At 37.4% G+C, this 16,354-nt stretch overlaps 1 protein-coding gene across 1 annotated transcript in view; it reads right to left on the reverse strand.

Annotated features, from left to right (window-relative positions):
• PLCL2 (phospholipase C like 2) overlaps positions 1 to 16,354 on the reverse strand; it is a 112,310-nt gene that overhangs the window by 12,321 nt on the left and 83,635 nt on the right. The window contains exon 5 of the mRNA XM_075419059.1: positions 15,104 to 15,179. Coding sequence (XP_075275174.1) covers positions 15,104 to 15,179 — 76 coding nt within the window. The remainder of the gene's footprint in view (positions 1 to 15,103; positions 15,180 to 16,354) is intronic.

Raw genomic sequence — 16,354 nt, forward strand, 5'->3', positions numbered from 1 at the left:
TCCATGCTGCTGTTACAAGTCATATGAAAGTAAATTCGAAACAGTCTCCTTCATACAGGGGAAATAAAATGTCCTTCTGCAGGCACACGCATCAACCCAACATGTACAGCAACTCTCCTTGCGGAAGTCACACATTTAACTGTGCTCTCAGGATCTCCACCAGTAATAACATAAAGGGTATGTTGAGGGCAAAAGTCGGCTAGTGCTTGTGACTTACACCTATGAACATAAAACCAAGTTATAGCTTAATAACAAATTATAATTTTAAGTATATTAACTGAGATCTTCTATTTGCCTAGTCAGCATATGTATTTCAAATTTTACAGGTAATTAATTACCATGGAATCAGCACACAAACTTGCAATGGCTGTCAGTCCTAGAGTAGACTGACTTTTAAGGATGTTATAGTGTCTATTCTTCGTAATCTCTGTATTCTACACTCATGTCTCATTACAAGAAAGAGATATGACTGAGTATTTTCATTGTACATTCCCTTATCTTACTCCCATATATTTATATAGACAGATTTTTTAAATTATTCATAAATTCATTTGAAAGACAAGTTTGTTCTTTTTAGCTTTTCTTACTATTTTAAATTTTCCTACAAGGAAAATAAATGGCAAATATTTTCCCTGAAGTAAACTACTGCATAATTTTTATTTGAAACCCTTCTCTACAGCTCTGACTCGGTCTCTAGAGTACAGCCTCAAGTAAACTATTCATACTATATTTCCCCAAAATAGTTTTCTAACCAGGTGAGAAATTAAAGTTCATTCATCCATCACTGTTTCCAAGTATTCAGTTCCTGTTCACATCATCCAAAAAAGTAAACTCACAACATGATCATGGAAATACTATGCACAGATCCATATTTACAACATTACATTTCTAGAGCCACCATGAAAATACAGATTTTTTCTGTACCATGAATTCTGAGACTATACCGCTAAACTTATGGAGTTCTGTACCTCATTTCCATCTTTATAAATACTGCCCTTCAATCCATGGGCACTAGTAATCAGTAATAACCTTGAACCGAAGCTGCTCAGAGAGAGATTAAGAAGAATACTTAAAGCTTGCATGATCAATGTGAAATTGGTGCTTTGTAGATTTCAGATTATTCTTATGTATAGAAAGTCACTAGTATCTCAAACACAGAGACAGAAGAGCTCTTATCTGGTTCACTGACTACTTTCTGTGGTTACTCTCTTCCTTCTCTACACTCACGCTATGCTGCATTTCTGTTCTGCCAAAGCCATCCCACTCCAGCTAAATATTCCTGGCAGTTAGCAGCAACATCTTGGTGCCCTTTTTCAGAAAATGAAATAAAGTCAGATCATCATACCAGGGCGCACACATGTAAACCCTCAGCAAACAAGTGTCTCCTGCTTAAACAGCACTAATCACTCCCCTACCCTCAACATCTCTTACGGACTGCGTAGGGCAACTCCTCATTGTCACGCTAAACTAAAGCTATCCTACTCTAAGTCTAAACATACAACCAGGGACAAGTAGATTTGAACTGTGTTTCTGTTGCTATTACTAGTTTGCCTGATAAATTGAAATGGATTATTTCACCTGTTGGTATCAGTTTTTTCCATCTGCTGAATGCAATGCATAATGTCCACTACACAATATATGGACAACTTAATTTTAGAGGATGAATGTGGCACAACATTTAACTGTTGACTACACCTCTCTTGGTATTCCCCTTCTATGTCCTGCTTGGTTTTCTTGCATTTTGCCTCAGAATTATTTCATGCATTAATAGTGCAAAGTAATAACAAAAGTATTAAATTCCAAAATGAAACTGACATCTTAGAAGACAACAGAAAAGGGGAAAAAAGAGGAAATCACTCTTCATTTACAGGTACACTAATAAAATGAAAAATATGCCCACATAAACTCATGTAAAAGTGCCTTTAAGATACGCTTGCAAAGAAAACAATGTTAAATGTCTTTTTTTTTTAATGAGTTCACAGGATTTTCTATCTCCTTGCGCGTAAAAATTGAGCTCTTGTTCTCCTTAAGATATAATATGCAAATTACTTTTATGAGGTCTAATTAATTCTAGACTTCTTAGTCCATTAGTAATTTGGAACTGCCTGAGAGCTCTTGGACAATAACAGACATAATACTAACCTGATTTATCATTCTTAATATATTCCTGCATATACCACCTGCTTAATTCCAAAAGCACAAGTTACTCATGTTTTGTATTTATACTGGCAGGTGTTAAACAGCGTATTATCCACAAGTTTCTGAGTTATCACAAAGTTGATATACGATGTGTGAGCTTCTTGTGTTTAGATGTAATATCCTGGGTTTTAATTTGTGCCCACTGCACCAATGTTTTTATCTATAATGAAATTATTATTGATTGTTGCCTTGAGCCAGAAAGCTCAGTTCTAAAAATTTATTTTGACTAGAGATGTCAACTTTACCAATATCCTTATTAACACAGAATCACGGAAGTTGGAAGGAACCTCTGGAGATCGTTTAGTCGCACTGTGTTACTCAGAGCAGGGTCAGCTAGAGCAGACTGTCCAGGACTGTGTCCTGTTGGGTGTTCAGTATCACCAAGGATGGAGACTCCACAACCTCTCGGGGCAATCTCTTCCAGTGTTTGACCACCCAAGATTCTAACTGAGCCTTCGCCACTCCAGGCTGAACAGTCCCAGCTCTCTCAGCCCCTCCTCACATGAAAGATGCTTCAGTCCATTCATGAATCATCCTCCTGTACTCTCACCAGTATGTCTGTGTCTCTCTTGTGCGGCAGAGTCCAGATCTGTATGCAGCACTACTGACATGACCTCACCAATGCCGACTAGAGGGGAAGGACCAACTCCCTTGGTCTTCTGGCAATCCACTTCCTTAGCTATGTTCAACTTGTTGTCCACCAGGACACCCAGGTCCTGCTCCCTGAATATGCTTTCCAGCCAGGCAGCCTTCAGCGTGTGCTGGTGTGTGCATGGGGTCCTTCCCTCCAGCTGCACGACTTGGCATTTCCCTTTGCCAAACCCTTTTCAAGGGGTTCCTGTCAGCCCACTTCTCCAGCTTGTCAAGAGTCGCTCTGAATAGCAGCACAACCATCTGCTGTATCCAGCCTCCTCCACCATTTGTTTCTTCTGTCCACTTGCTGAGGATGCGCTCTACCCCATCGTCTGGGTGATGAATGAAGATGTTACACAGTAGTAGCTCCAGCATCACCCCCTGCAGCACACCACAAGGACCGTCCTCCAGGCGGACTTCACGCTGCTGATGGCAACGCTTTCAGCCTGGCTGGTCAGCTAGTGTTCAGTCCACCCCACGGACCACTTCGCTGGCCTCTACTTACTTCCTTAGTATGTCTGGGAGGATGTTACGAGAGACAGTGTTGAAAGCCTCAGTAAATCAAAACGAGAAACATCCACTGCTCCTCCCTCCTCCATCAAGCCAGTCACCGCATTGCAGAAGGCTGTTGGGTTGGTGAAGCCTCATTTCCCCTTTGTGAATCCACGCTGATTTTTCCCAATCACCTTCTTGTCCTTTGTGTGTTTGGAAATGGTTTCCCAGAGGATTTACTCTACCACCTTCCCAGGGACTGAACTGAGGTTGACTGGCTTGGTCCTACTTTTTACCCTTCCTGAACTTGTTAAACCGCAGCAACTCTACTGCTTATGACAGCGTGATGAGGTTTCAAACGTCATTAACTTGATTCCCTTCTGAATTGCTGCTTGAGAAATATTAGGGCATTTAGTTTGCATAATTTTCAGTAAGAAGTCTGGTCACCCCTAGTCCACCATAAGTAAGGGCTAGCTGTCAGAAGCCATACAATTTCCTCAGTGCCTGCAAAATAAAACCACTTCCATCTTTAATAATCTGATTCAAGTGTTCCATGTTAAAGGCCATTCACCCCAAGTATTCTAAGTCATGTAAATACACTGTAACATATGTAACAACATAGCAACAGCATGATTCAACAGCAGGTTTTTAAAATGAACAAAATACTGCGAACAAATCTACCCAGTCATAATCAAATCTTTCTCCACTGTAATACACGTATTTTTTTAAAGCATTCTCATAAGCAGTCCTTCATTATTTCAAAATTAGTATTTTCCCCTCCAGTGCTGAATAACTTTCTGGTTCCCCAGTGAATGCTGATTACTTTAGTTTGAATTTCATAATTGTGTCAGCTTTTGCCTTTCTCTCAGACCCTCTCCCCCAGCCCTGGAACACATTAGATGGCTTTAACACTTCTTCACCCCTTGTGGGAAGACCTTACCATTCAAGCTGCTCTTCTGAAATTTTATATACAATTCTTTTCTCCCATTTTCAGTAACTTTAAACAGCATGAGGAAAAGAGAAGTGCTATAAAGCTGATCAATGCAATAGCAACCCTATATCATGTGAGGAGACTAACAAAAATTTGCTTGTTTAGTGTAGCAAAAAGAAAATCAAAAGAGGAGTAATTGTTCTCTAGATACACATCAGTCAGGTAAGACCTTGGACATCAAAGAGTTGTATCAGCTAAAGAACAATATTAGGACGAATGTCCATCAATAAAATTGGAATTTATGTAAAATTTATAACCATTGTAGATGTGGTTCTGTAAGCAGAACTTGACAGATCAAGACAGAGCTTGACATGATCAATTTCCAAAAATTGTACCTTGGAGTAGACTTCAGGACCTTCCAGTCCTGTGTTTCCTCAACCAGCTGCATGATGAATCCTCTAAATTATATCACATGGCACACCTCAAACCTGCATGAATTTATGCTCAGCATATTCTGATGGAACATTTATGTCTCTAAACTAAACAAGAACTGATATGGCAGTATAGAAACTGGGATGTCTTTTTGCTATATTATACTTCAATAACAAAAACTTCTTTCCTAAATAAAACATGCAAGGCAATACAACAGTCTTGATGAGCAGATAAGAATTCTGAGCCATCACTTGTCAGAATTACTTCCAGATTAGAATCTTAGCTTTATTTTATAGTTCTGGATTTTTAATCAATATTTTAACTGTCACAAATACATGCAGAAGACGCAAAACCTTTCATAACTTACAAGCATGTGAGCTTATAATATGCATGTTATTGTTCTGCTGATGCTTGAAATGCTGGAACAAGGAAGACGCATTTCTGTTGCTGCCCTATATATTGGATATGTTGGCTTTCTAGTGCCAATATTGTATCTTCAGGAAAAAGTTTTATTTGGGATATATTTTCAAAACCACATTGTAGACACTGTTAAAAGTTACTCATCTCCTACTGTATTTAGTTTGGAAAAAAACAGTTTCTTAATTTCTTCAAAATGAAATAAACTTATGTGAAATTCACTATCCTTAATTACTAACTAGAAATGACACCTGTTGAAATTCAGTTAGCAATTCCTCCCGCTACTGGGCTTTCATGATAGTTCCAAGGTAGTATACTTAAGATCCTGATTGAAATGTGACATATTAGGCAGCATAAGTGATTCTGCTATTTTTAAACTAATTGAAGCATATATATTGCATATATTACACAAGTAGCCTTAAGTCACTGAGCTGCACATATTTATATTTTTCCTTTTTTACTATACAATACATATATCTTTGTTGGAAAACTCTGTTGATAACCACATTTTTATTGAAATCAAGATGTGAAAAGAGACTAAAACATGGAGAATTGTAATGCATGTGCATAATGCAGGAGTTCAGACTGTTTGGAGCTCTGTAATTTGTCTGCTTTTGTAAGAGTTACTATCACAAAGCCCTGGCATACCCCCTCAGTTTATAGGGAAAAAAAATCACACCTTTTCTCTAACTGAGAGTTGAGATACTAATTTTTCAAGGAATCCTTAGCAAAACAGCAAGCACAACACTTGTTATACTGTATTTCTGAAGCCAAACTTGACACACTCGTTTGCTTTCTTTGATGAAAGCTTTCTGCCAAGAGCATGATTTACAACCTAGCTGAGACATGACTACACAGCAGGTGGGCTCCTCCTGGCATAGGATTTGTCTCTTAACAAAGAACTTCATCAATGAAATAGCACAATGGTAAAACTTTGGCAATAAATGTATATACCAAGTAGGCCTAAGACGAAATGGGTGGCAAACAATATTTGTCTATACGTATATAAACTACACACTGATAATACTGCAGGTAAGCACTTAACTTCAGTCAAGCCTAATACATTTTATTTTTGAAAGACCACTTTGATTTAAAAGCGAATTAAATATTTTTCAAAAGCGTAACAAGTAATAAAAATGAAATAAATACTAAATCTTTTTAAAGTGCAAGGAAAATACAGCTCTCGATTAGATTATCACATATTGCAGCTCAAGTGCTATGTATATTCATTGTGAATGCTTACAAAGTTTCTGTGAATAATATGCATACATAGATTTTGTCTTCACAAGAAAAAAATCCAAGAAAGCACTTTATACATTAAAATATTTCTTCCTACACTGCATAGGTTAAATAGTAACACAGGAATGGAAAGAATTGTAGGAAAGAATTTAAGCTGCAAGTACTCATTTCCACACATAAGTATTCAATCTGCACATACAACTGCTACACTTGGTCACAACTTTGAAAGCCAGGGCTTTAATTTTTTACAGCATTAAACATGTTTCTTAATATTTTTATTTCAGGTTATAGTCCTTAAACACTCAGGTATTTCAGCCTCACAAACAACATCCTCTTAAAATGAAGTTTATCAGAAAAATGATTGGGAAAGGAGTCTGGCTACCAGGTCACATCAACAATAAATCAAATAAATCACGTTAGAGAATCTACAGAAGTCACTATTTCACACAAATATTTAAAACGAATCTTAATAAATTCACACTTAGAGCACTTCTGTATTATCTAAGTATCACTACTAACTGCAAAAAATTAGTCTTAACAGGAACAAGGATTAGATCCTCAAGTACTTCCAAGCACCTACTTCTCACTGCAGTCACTTAAAACATTTAATGTCATCACTAGAGAATCAGAAATTCTTTGCAGATTCTGTGTGCTGTGCTTCAGCTTCAAGAAGCTCCAGGTTTGAATTATTCACAATCGAAATATTTAGATTAATACTTGACAAAATAATGTATTAACTAAATTAGTTGTTCAGTATTTTTTCTTGATTTCAACTTCTTTGGCAGTGTGCAGTATCTTTGTAGTAAGTGGAAAAGTTCCCTAGACACAGTCAGTCATGTACTGCCTCTGCTTAAGACGATTAAAAATACATTTTTGTGTCTGCTGCCCTTTTATTCTTTAGAAGTATGAAAGACAAATTCTATTCCTGAGATAACCTTCTTATCCAAACATCCCAAATGACAACGGCATCACAGCCTGTCAAAAGCCATACTCTCTGCAAGGACAAAATTAGTCTAGTCTTCCAATTCAGACTCATCCATATGGAAACACAATAATTCAGTTTTCAGCATAAGACACTTTCTTTAATGCTGGGGAACCACCATGACATAAGATGGTCACCAACTTCTTTATGGACCACAATCAGAAGATATTCAAAGTAGCTGCAGCACCAAGCTCATACTGTTGTGAAGTTACAAGGAGGACACCTGTGACATCTGGCCTTGATTCAGTTAAAACTCGGTTACTTGCAAGAGTTAAGTAACTAGCTCCATCTTCCTCAAACACTTTCAAGAACACTCCTATGTAACATTAACCTTCTGGACACCAAAGTCAACAAAAAGCATATCAAGCTAGAAAACACATAAAAGCCAAACACCAACACTTGTTCTGTACCTCCAAAACAGCAGTCCTACAAAATACACAGAAAACCAGGCCTTTACACATCAAAACATTTCCTCTGAAAAGAAGACTCATGGTATTCCACCCCCATTGTATGGAAAACTTTCATCCACAGGACAGTCCTCCGTGAAGACAGACTGCACTTCTGCATGTGGGTGAAGTTAAGCTACTACCACGTATGAGAATGAACTAATGATGTCAAAGGGAAGAAACACAGAGCTAGAAGGGAGAGGATATTTTCTACTGACTGCTGTTTCCATCTTCCATTTATCAGCCTTGATGCCCAAGAGAGACCAATGAAAGTCTAAGGAAAAAAAATCCTGATTTTATTGAATGCTAGAAAGCAGACTTAATAAAGACATTGATTTATGGCACATTATAATTTCCCTCAGTCTTCAGATTCTGCTAAGCCCATGCTGTTTCACTGGCAATAGTAATTACTATCTCTTTCACTTCCACAGGAATGTAACTTCTCCTTTCTTTACTATCACATTCTGCACCAGAGAAATTGGGTACCTTTTTCTTTCAAATTGCCTGCTTAACACAATTAATTTAAACCCAGAGCCATTTCCCCAACCTGTATTTAACTTGGGATTTGCTGTTATTGTTTAAAATGCAAAGAAGAGGAACTTACATCTGAAACCCTGTTCAATTTTTAATCACTTCAGGTAATAAAGCATATTAAAAAATTTGTCTTTCGACTGTACTGATTATAACACTTTACTAACTCTGCTTTTTCTTAACCCCCATCTTTGGATAGGTTGGAACTGTTGGTTAGTCTCAGTCTGCAGCTGTTGTACTAGTTACGCTGTCACGTTTAGATACAGATAGTCCACAGGGGACTAAATGGACTGCTCATCCTTTCCTATTTTTTTTTTATTAGACTGTAGTTAGGATAACAGTGTAGTCTTTGAGCCAATATTAGTATACAAAATGTCTGCTGTATTTGTGCACTCTAGTGTACTTCTCTATATCTTAAGAAATATAATTAACCTTGTCTCTAATCTTTTTAGCAGGTAGAAGGCAACTGCTAAAAATATGAACTACAAGCTAATATAACAGATTTATTTTGCCAGTATTTCTGTGCTGGAAAAGGCTATTTAAAATCAAGAGTTCTATTTTAGGCTCTTACAACTTTATTCTGATTTCCAGTACGTAACCAAATTTTCCAATCATTTTTGGTCACTGATGTTGAAAGTTGAACATGCAGCTCCAGATAGTCATCATTAATACGATCTGATCTTTTACTAGGCTAGAACTGCATTAACAGTAGAGAAAAAATGGCTTCACGTGAAGGGACAAGCTCAGGAGAATAATACAAATCTCTGTGTTAGTTTAAGTGTTTGCCCTGGGAGTAGCAATGGAGATCATTAAGAACACCTAGACGTATAGGAGATATGTCCTAGGAATCATTCGCCCCTTGTGAATGATGTATCAGATCCCAAAAAACCTCCAACACTATTCAAGGTATCACAGTGAGCTATGTACAAAGAGCAATATATGAAGAAATATAGTGTATGAGTGGTGTGAATAACAATGTAGAGAGAGATTTGAGCATAAAGAAGGAAGACTGTTCATCTATTCACCAATGCCACCTAAGTCAACATAAGTGCAATTCTTTACTTCCCCCCACCCCACAGCAGAATGTTCAAGAATGCTAAAGGTGCATGAGAGGAACAGAACTATAGAGGCAGGGAGTATACGCAATGACAGGATGACCTGAGCTGCTGTGGAGCTGCACCTGGACATGCTTAGTGGAGTTGCTTGAGGAAGAAGGACAAATAGAACGAAAAAATGTAGAAAAAACAGAGCAGAATAGAAGAGGAAAGAAAAAAACAGGTAAAAAGGATGGACTGAACAAATAAAGTAAGTTAAGAGACATATGAATGAGCAATGGCTTTAAACTAAGAGAGAGTAGATTTAGACTAGATATAAGGAAGACATTTTTTACCATGAGGGTGGTGAAACACTGGAACAGATTGCCCAGAGACGCAGGGGAGGCCCCTTCCCTGGAAACATTCAAGGCCAGGTTGGACGGGGCTCTGAGCAACCTGGTCTAGCTGAAGATGTCCCTGCTTACTGCAGGGGGGTTGGGCTACATGACCTCTAAAGTGCCCTTCCAACCCAAAGCATTCTGTGATTCTATGAAAAAAAGTATTGAGCTGAATATGACCTTTATTCAGACCTTTCCTTAACTATCAGAGACAGCCTACTGTGCTAATAGACCTTCAGAATGATGTTGTGACAAGTATGGAGAAAGGAGTTAAAACAATTCGATAGCTGTCTTAGAAAAAATGGAAACAAGGATAAAACAGGGAAAAGCAAGTTATTTCAGAAGAATGGACGCTGGCTGAGAGGGGCCTCAAAGTGCCATTTCAGTCGTTAACAGGTGATGTTCTAGCTTATGTGATGGTGTTAAATATTGTAGATTGTGTATCTGTAACAGTGAACTTCATAAAAAATATAGGAAGGACCTTATTCTAAGATTTAACTTGAAGATCAGCATGTCCAGCTGATGCAAACACACTAAATATTGCTTATTTATTAAGCACAACAGTAATGGATAAAGCTGCATTTCTTCACTATCCCATGTATGAAGCCACAGTTTAAATGTAGCAGCTTCTAATCGAAAGTCGAGACTTGCTGATGAAAGGCAGTATTTCAGAAGACATGGATTAAGCAGTTCTGCTGGACATGTGTAAACTCCACAGTACACGGACTACGAACACTGCAAATTCTCTCACAAGTCAGGGATAACTACAGAAATGTTGGGAACAACTGATCTAGTCATTCCCTTTCACTGTTTAAATAAAACCCAGTTGCATGCCTATATATCCAGTCAAAAGTGCTCCTCAAGATTTAATTATATCAATTCCTTTTCCTCTATGAATGCATTTTCTCATCGGTACATAGTATATAACATACAATATTACTTTTTCTGCTTCTTATGTGCTTTGTTTTGGTGGACCCTAAGTCTAAAACCAATTTAGATGGCAAGTAACAGGAAGAAATAGTAAAAGAAACAGCTCAGTAAACATGTTTTGCTGAAAAGCTTAAACAGTAACAATGGGGAACTGCGAGCTATAGCTATTAGAACAAAACTGGTTTTCTTCATTTTTCAGCTACAAGCAGTATTTGCAGTGCTTGTATGGCCATCATCCTAATCTTTTTCTGCATGCAGCTGAGACTTCACATTTTCCCAATGGATATAGTGCACTGTGTTATCTTTGACAGCATCCAGAATGGCTCCATATTCCCCTTCTTCAAACTGTATCCGGTTTCTGACACTGCTGAAGGACAGCTTTGGAGTACATGAGTACATGTTAGAAAATGTACTCATTTTATGTCTCTTACTTCTTGCATTATTTAATAAACTCAGTCCCTGCTGTTTAAGTCACTGTACCGATGGAATAAATAAGACAGCCCCTGCTCCAACAACTTTGAATCGAAGTATGAGGAAAAAGGAGAACAGATGGATAAAGAAAGAGTGAGGAGTACAAGGAAGAAATTAAGACTATTTTGGTTAAGGTGGTAGGAGGACATGTGTCAATCTAGCTATATTTGTGGGATAATTTTAAAAACCAATTCAAAGGAAGCAGCCTGGTGGATGTTTACAGTGAGCCTGTGGGACAACACGACAGAAAGCACGATGATGGCTGACAATCTCTCGGGCAGTTCAAACACTTACTACCAAATGAGCAAACACAAGTAAAGCGAGAGCAGCTCAGTCCTGATGTACAATGAGGAAAAAGTAGAGAAACTAATATAGGGACAGACATCATCAAACCGACAGCCAGGAAAATGACGTACATACAGCAAAACTGTAATGGTCAAACTCAGAGAAAAGGACAGCGTAGCTGAGACCCCAGAGCATAAGAAACCGAACAAGAGTTCTGGCTGCACAGATGACTGGGGAGGATTCTATCTCTAAAACCATACAAAGAGAAAGCAATCTGAATTATCAGCACACAGCACTGCAAAGCATATTTATGCATGATATTAGCAGTTAAGTGATACTGTTAGAACTGTATACATTTTCTGAATTAAAACAGAAAACTTAGAGACCATTTCTTGTAGGTATTGTGAAGGCTACTTTTCCCCCTACACACATTAATTTACACTTACTGACATCACATTTCACACATTGTTTTATAATTCTCAGTGTCACAAGATCCTCCTGTACCATTTCACAGTCATATCTGCACGTGATTGCATTCAGTAATTCCTCGTCACCAGCAAACTGTGTTCGTTCATTATTTGCCCCCTGATCATCTAATGAATACTTGGAGTATCACATGTCCTTTTGAGCTCTCACTGCTGAAGACCAAAATAAATTCCTAAGTTGTGGTTCTCTCTTTTAACCAGTGATGAGCTCAGGCAGTATTTAAATTATAAAGCGAAAGAATGCAATGGAAGGTTAAAAAGCAAAGTACAAGAATGATGTGAGTTGGGTACAAAGGAGGCTAGAGATGGGGTAAGGTGACCTGGATATTTAAATTCTTTACTCTAGAGAAGACACAGGAGCATTTCAGGTCTTTAACAGATTAAGGGGATGGACTGGATTATCTTTAAATTCCCTTTAGCACCTACACTCTATTATCTTGCAGGATCTTTATCTGGCTTAATAGTGATAAAATAAATGGCACTGCAATCATTTTGAAGTTATGCAGATTTTTTTTTGTAATTCTGTTACAGAATGAGAAGTACAGTGGGAACTAAAGCAATATTATGGTCCCATATCTTTTCTTTAGTTAATGTATCTAAAATGCTTTCAATAACTATTTAATTAACAACAGAATGAGTTGAGCCGAAATTAATACGATGATAGGAAGAAAACAGAGAAGTTTTTTGATATAGTTTAATTTTAAAGAAACAAAAATAGGACAGAAGTTTACAGTTCAATGTTTTTCAAGAATATTAATCGCAAAGAACATGAATTCTGAAAAGCCATCTCAAGAATCGTATCTTTGCTTATTCAATAGGCTATCAACCTAAGTGAGAAATAATGATGCATTTATCTCAAAATTAGTTCCGAATTTTAAAGGAGGTCAGAAGTCTTATTATTAAACTTGATTTAGAAAATGGTTTAATAGAGTGAGTCCACTTGGTCTATTTAAGAGAATTCTCTTATAAGCCTGTTCATGACAACAACAATTTACCGCTTATTGGCAGCTTGAGTATTTCTTCTTCTTTTAGCAGCTTTTTCACTCTTTGAGCCACAGAACAAAAAAGCGCAGACAAGCGCATGATTTTGCTTTTTCCTTATCAAGAAACTACATAGGAAAACGTATAATCTTTCACTCAGAATTAAACAGAGAGTAGCATCTACTGAGATCCTGAGATCAATTAGTCATAAGAAAATCTTCGAAAACCATTGATGTTGAAAGGTAATTCAATTCAGCTCATTCAACTTAACGAGCACCTTGACCCTGCAGAGCTACAGCTGCCCTAAATAGCAGGATCTATTACACAATCCATGCTTAGGCTTATGCCACCATGTTGGAGGCTTCTCATTTAAATGAGATCAAAATCTCTGCTATTCAGCATGGGCTTCAAGTTTTTAGCATTCTTAAACAAAGGATTCTTAGACCCAGCTGCACTGAATGTAAAACAAGGTTGTAAGAGTCACGAAAATCAGACATACAGAAGTTTACTGGAATCTGTACGAGCTAGTAGAAAGCAATCTTTTCTGAAGGGCAACAATTTTAAAATGAGGTAAAATAGGCAATTAGCTTTTTCTTACCTCTAACTGAGGATCTAAACTGCCTGAGACACTGATGAAGCTAAAAAAACATGGCATGTTATCACCACAAAAATGGGAGATGATTCAAGAAGTAAGCGTGCAAGTTTACAAGACGGTGTCCTTACGGCAGCATGATATATTTTGAGTTTGGCATTTTAGATAAATCTCTGCATCTCCCAATATGTGAAACACTATTTGGTCACTCATAGCATTTATGATTATTTATGTTTGACAGTTTGAAGTAAATAGGACAACTTAAAATTTTCAAGTGTTTTGACAGTTCCATGGTTTGATTAAAATTCTCAGAGCCTGAGGAATGTATGCTGTGAATAAAGGGGAGATGTGAAAATTAGGTAAGTGTTCCTGCTGCTGATCTGAGTTGGAAAACACTGCTAACAGAAAAAGAGTTTGTAAAGGAGGATAGAAGAGCATTACTTTTTTCTTTTCAGGAAAAGTGAATGAAGAAAATAAACTGAAATTTATAGGAGAGCAGAAGAGCACATCAGAGAATGAAAGAAAATCATGGAAGATGATGGGAGCAGCAGGATTCCGAGTACCAGATAGATAAAAGTGTATTTGTATGTAAAAAGCTTTTGTCCCAACTGAGTCACGCAAGACACGGTTGTACATACTTTGACTGAGTCTCTAGCAGACCTCCTGTTTCTGATGCAAAATGTGATGCATCACTACTCTGAGTAAATTTACAACACTGTTGAAAAAATACTTGAGAAAGATCAAATGAAAACAAGCATGATTAAACAGCAAGGTCAGAGATGCTGTTCAAAATAAGAGGGAAACAATCAAGACTCAGTGTCATGCTCAAATTAGAAAACCATTACAATATAACAGGCGAAAAAGGGGCAATTTGTAAAGGGATTAGGAACTAATTACACAATATGTTTCAAATATATTTCAGAAACAGGAAAAATCCCAATCTGTGCAACCAATAGGTCGTAAGAAAGTTTAAAAAACCCAGGCTAGCTGCATCCATCTGGTTTGAAAAGCCTGCCACAGAACATACATGTAATCGTCTGCAAAACCAGATTTACTCTGAACAGATAAAATATTAACAAACCAGCAGAACCAGAGGGTATCCACCCAAGAGATCTAGAGAAACACAGGGACGAAACATCTGAACTACTGTCATGTAATTATCAGAAGGCAAGGCACTTTACCAAGGCTTTTGAAGACATGAAGCCTACCATGACAGAACAGGTAAAGTTCTCACATAGTGAAAGAGGAGATTGGAGTAAATGGTTAAAAGATTTCATCGTGAAGGAAGATCACTCACTTTCTTTCCTGTAATCCTATGTTTGCATTCGTGGAAAGGACTATAATGACAACCTACAGTCCATATATAAAATGCTCACGATTTCCAAAGTCAAGCTGTAATTCTACGGATTTTTGATTTCTATGATTTGAAATGTTCTTTTCACTGTTACTGTACGTGCCTAAGCTACAATATTCTTTTTTTTTTGTTTGTTTCTTTGGTTTTTGTTGCTGTATGGGACAGGGGGGCTGCTTACAGTTGAATAAATAAATTCAATCAAAAGTTTTGGGAAATAAAGAAAAATGCAGTAAGCTCTTTATAGCGTTTTTAAAAAACAACTTGTACTTACCTGCTTTCTGACACTGTACTATCTTCTCATATAAGCTATCTGTATTTTCAACTAGCGTCCTGATGGTCTGAATCATCTGTAGAGAAAATAAATCAAAATTTAAAGAAATATCAGTAAAATTTAAATTTTACTGAAAATTTTTAATCTGTAAAATATGCTTAAATTTGAACTCAAATCAATAATCTAGTATTTGTTGTTAACATAATGCATTCATTTTCCTGGTCATGATCAGGCAGAGAAGTGCTCTAAATATGGCATAAAGACATAAAAAAATACGATGGTTTTGGGCTGCAATCTGCGAACACTGTATACTCCATAATTCATTGCCTATCAAAGCAAGTGGAAATCATACAACTATTTACCAGGTAATTCACTTTTGGTGGTTTGGGTGAGATAACCTGGATGCAGGTTTCCTCTTCCTCACTCACTGGGACATTCAGGATGATGACCACTCACCATCCAGTGCTTCCTTTTTCCTAGGGATCATCCCCTTGCTTTTCCAAATTCGTTCCTCTACACTTTCCCTTTCTGTGGCTTGACCTGTACATACGTATGAGACAACACTCTATGGATGAAAACAAATCACTCAAGGCTGGTACTGGAGGATAACGAAAAAGAAATTATTCCTTTAGCCGATCTTTCTAAACAAGAAGCCTTTCATGGAAGCTCATCTGAAAGCACATCGATTAAGATGGAACTGTGCAGATTATTCAGCCTAGGATATGTACTGCGAAGTAGCAACATTGCTTCACACCTTACCCACTGACATCTCTGGTATCCACTCAAGCAGACAGATTTCTCATCTCTAAAACAATGACTAAAGTTTGACATGTCGCTCATGTGGGTGTTCATGTAGAACTTTCTTTTCCTTTGGAGACCGCAATTGCTGTTATGAGCAGGAATATTCCATGCTACAGAAAAAAAACCCCAAACCTCTCTAAGACTTTTCCTCAGAGAAATAATACTTTAAGAGGCATGACTACGGTAGTCCTTCCTCACACAATATTAGAAGCAGCCTTCTCCAGCTGAGTGACATTGAGGCTGTTTTTCTGAACATTGCTCTGAGGCATAAATCAATTTGGAGAAGCAGGCAAGTAAGCCTCATATTTTTGATGATGGCAAGTATGTAAGCAAGTGAGGAAGAAGAACACCTGCACAGATATGAAATGCTCTACAGAATTCTATTATTTCCAGCTACACAAAAATCCGGCTTATGTAAATTACAAAGTGTTTAAAAATAATTCTAGTTCT

Source organism: Opisthocomus hoazin, chromosome 4 (assembly GCF_030867145.1).
Source record: "Opisthocomus hoazin isolate bOpiHoa1 chromosome 4, bOpiHoa1.hap1, whole genome shotgun sequence".
Classification (NCBI taxonomy): Eukaryota; Metazoa; Chordata; class Aves; order Opisthocomiformes; family Opisthocomidae; genus Opisthocomus; species Opisthocomus hoazin.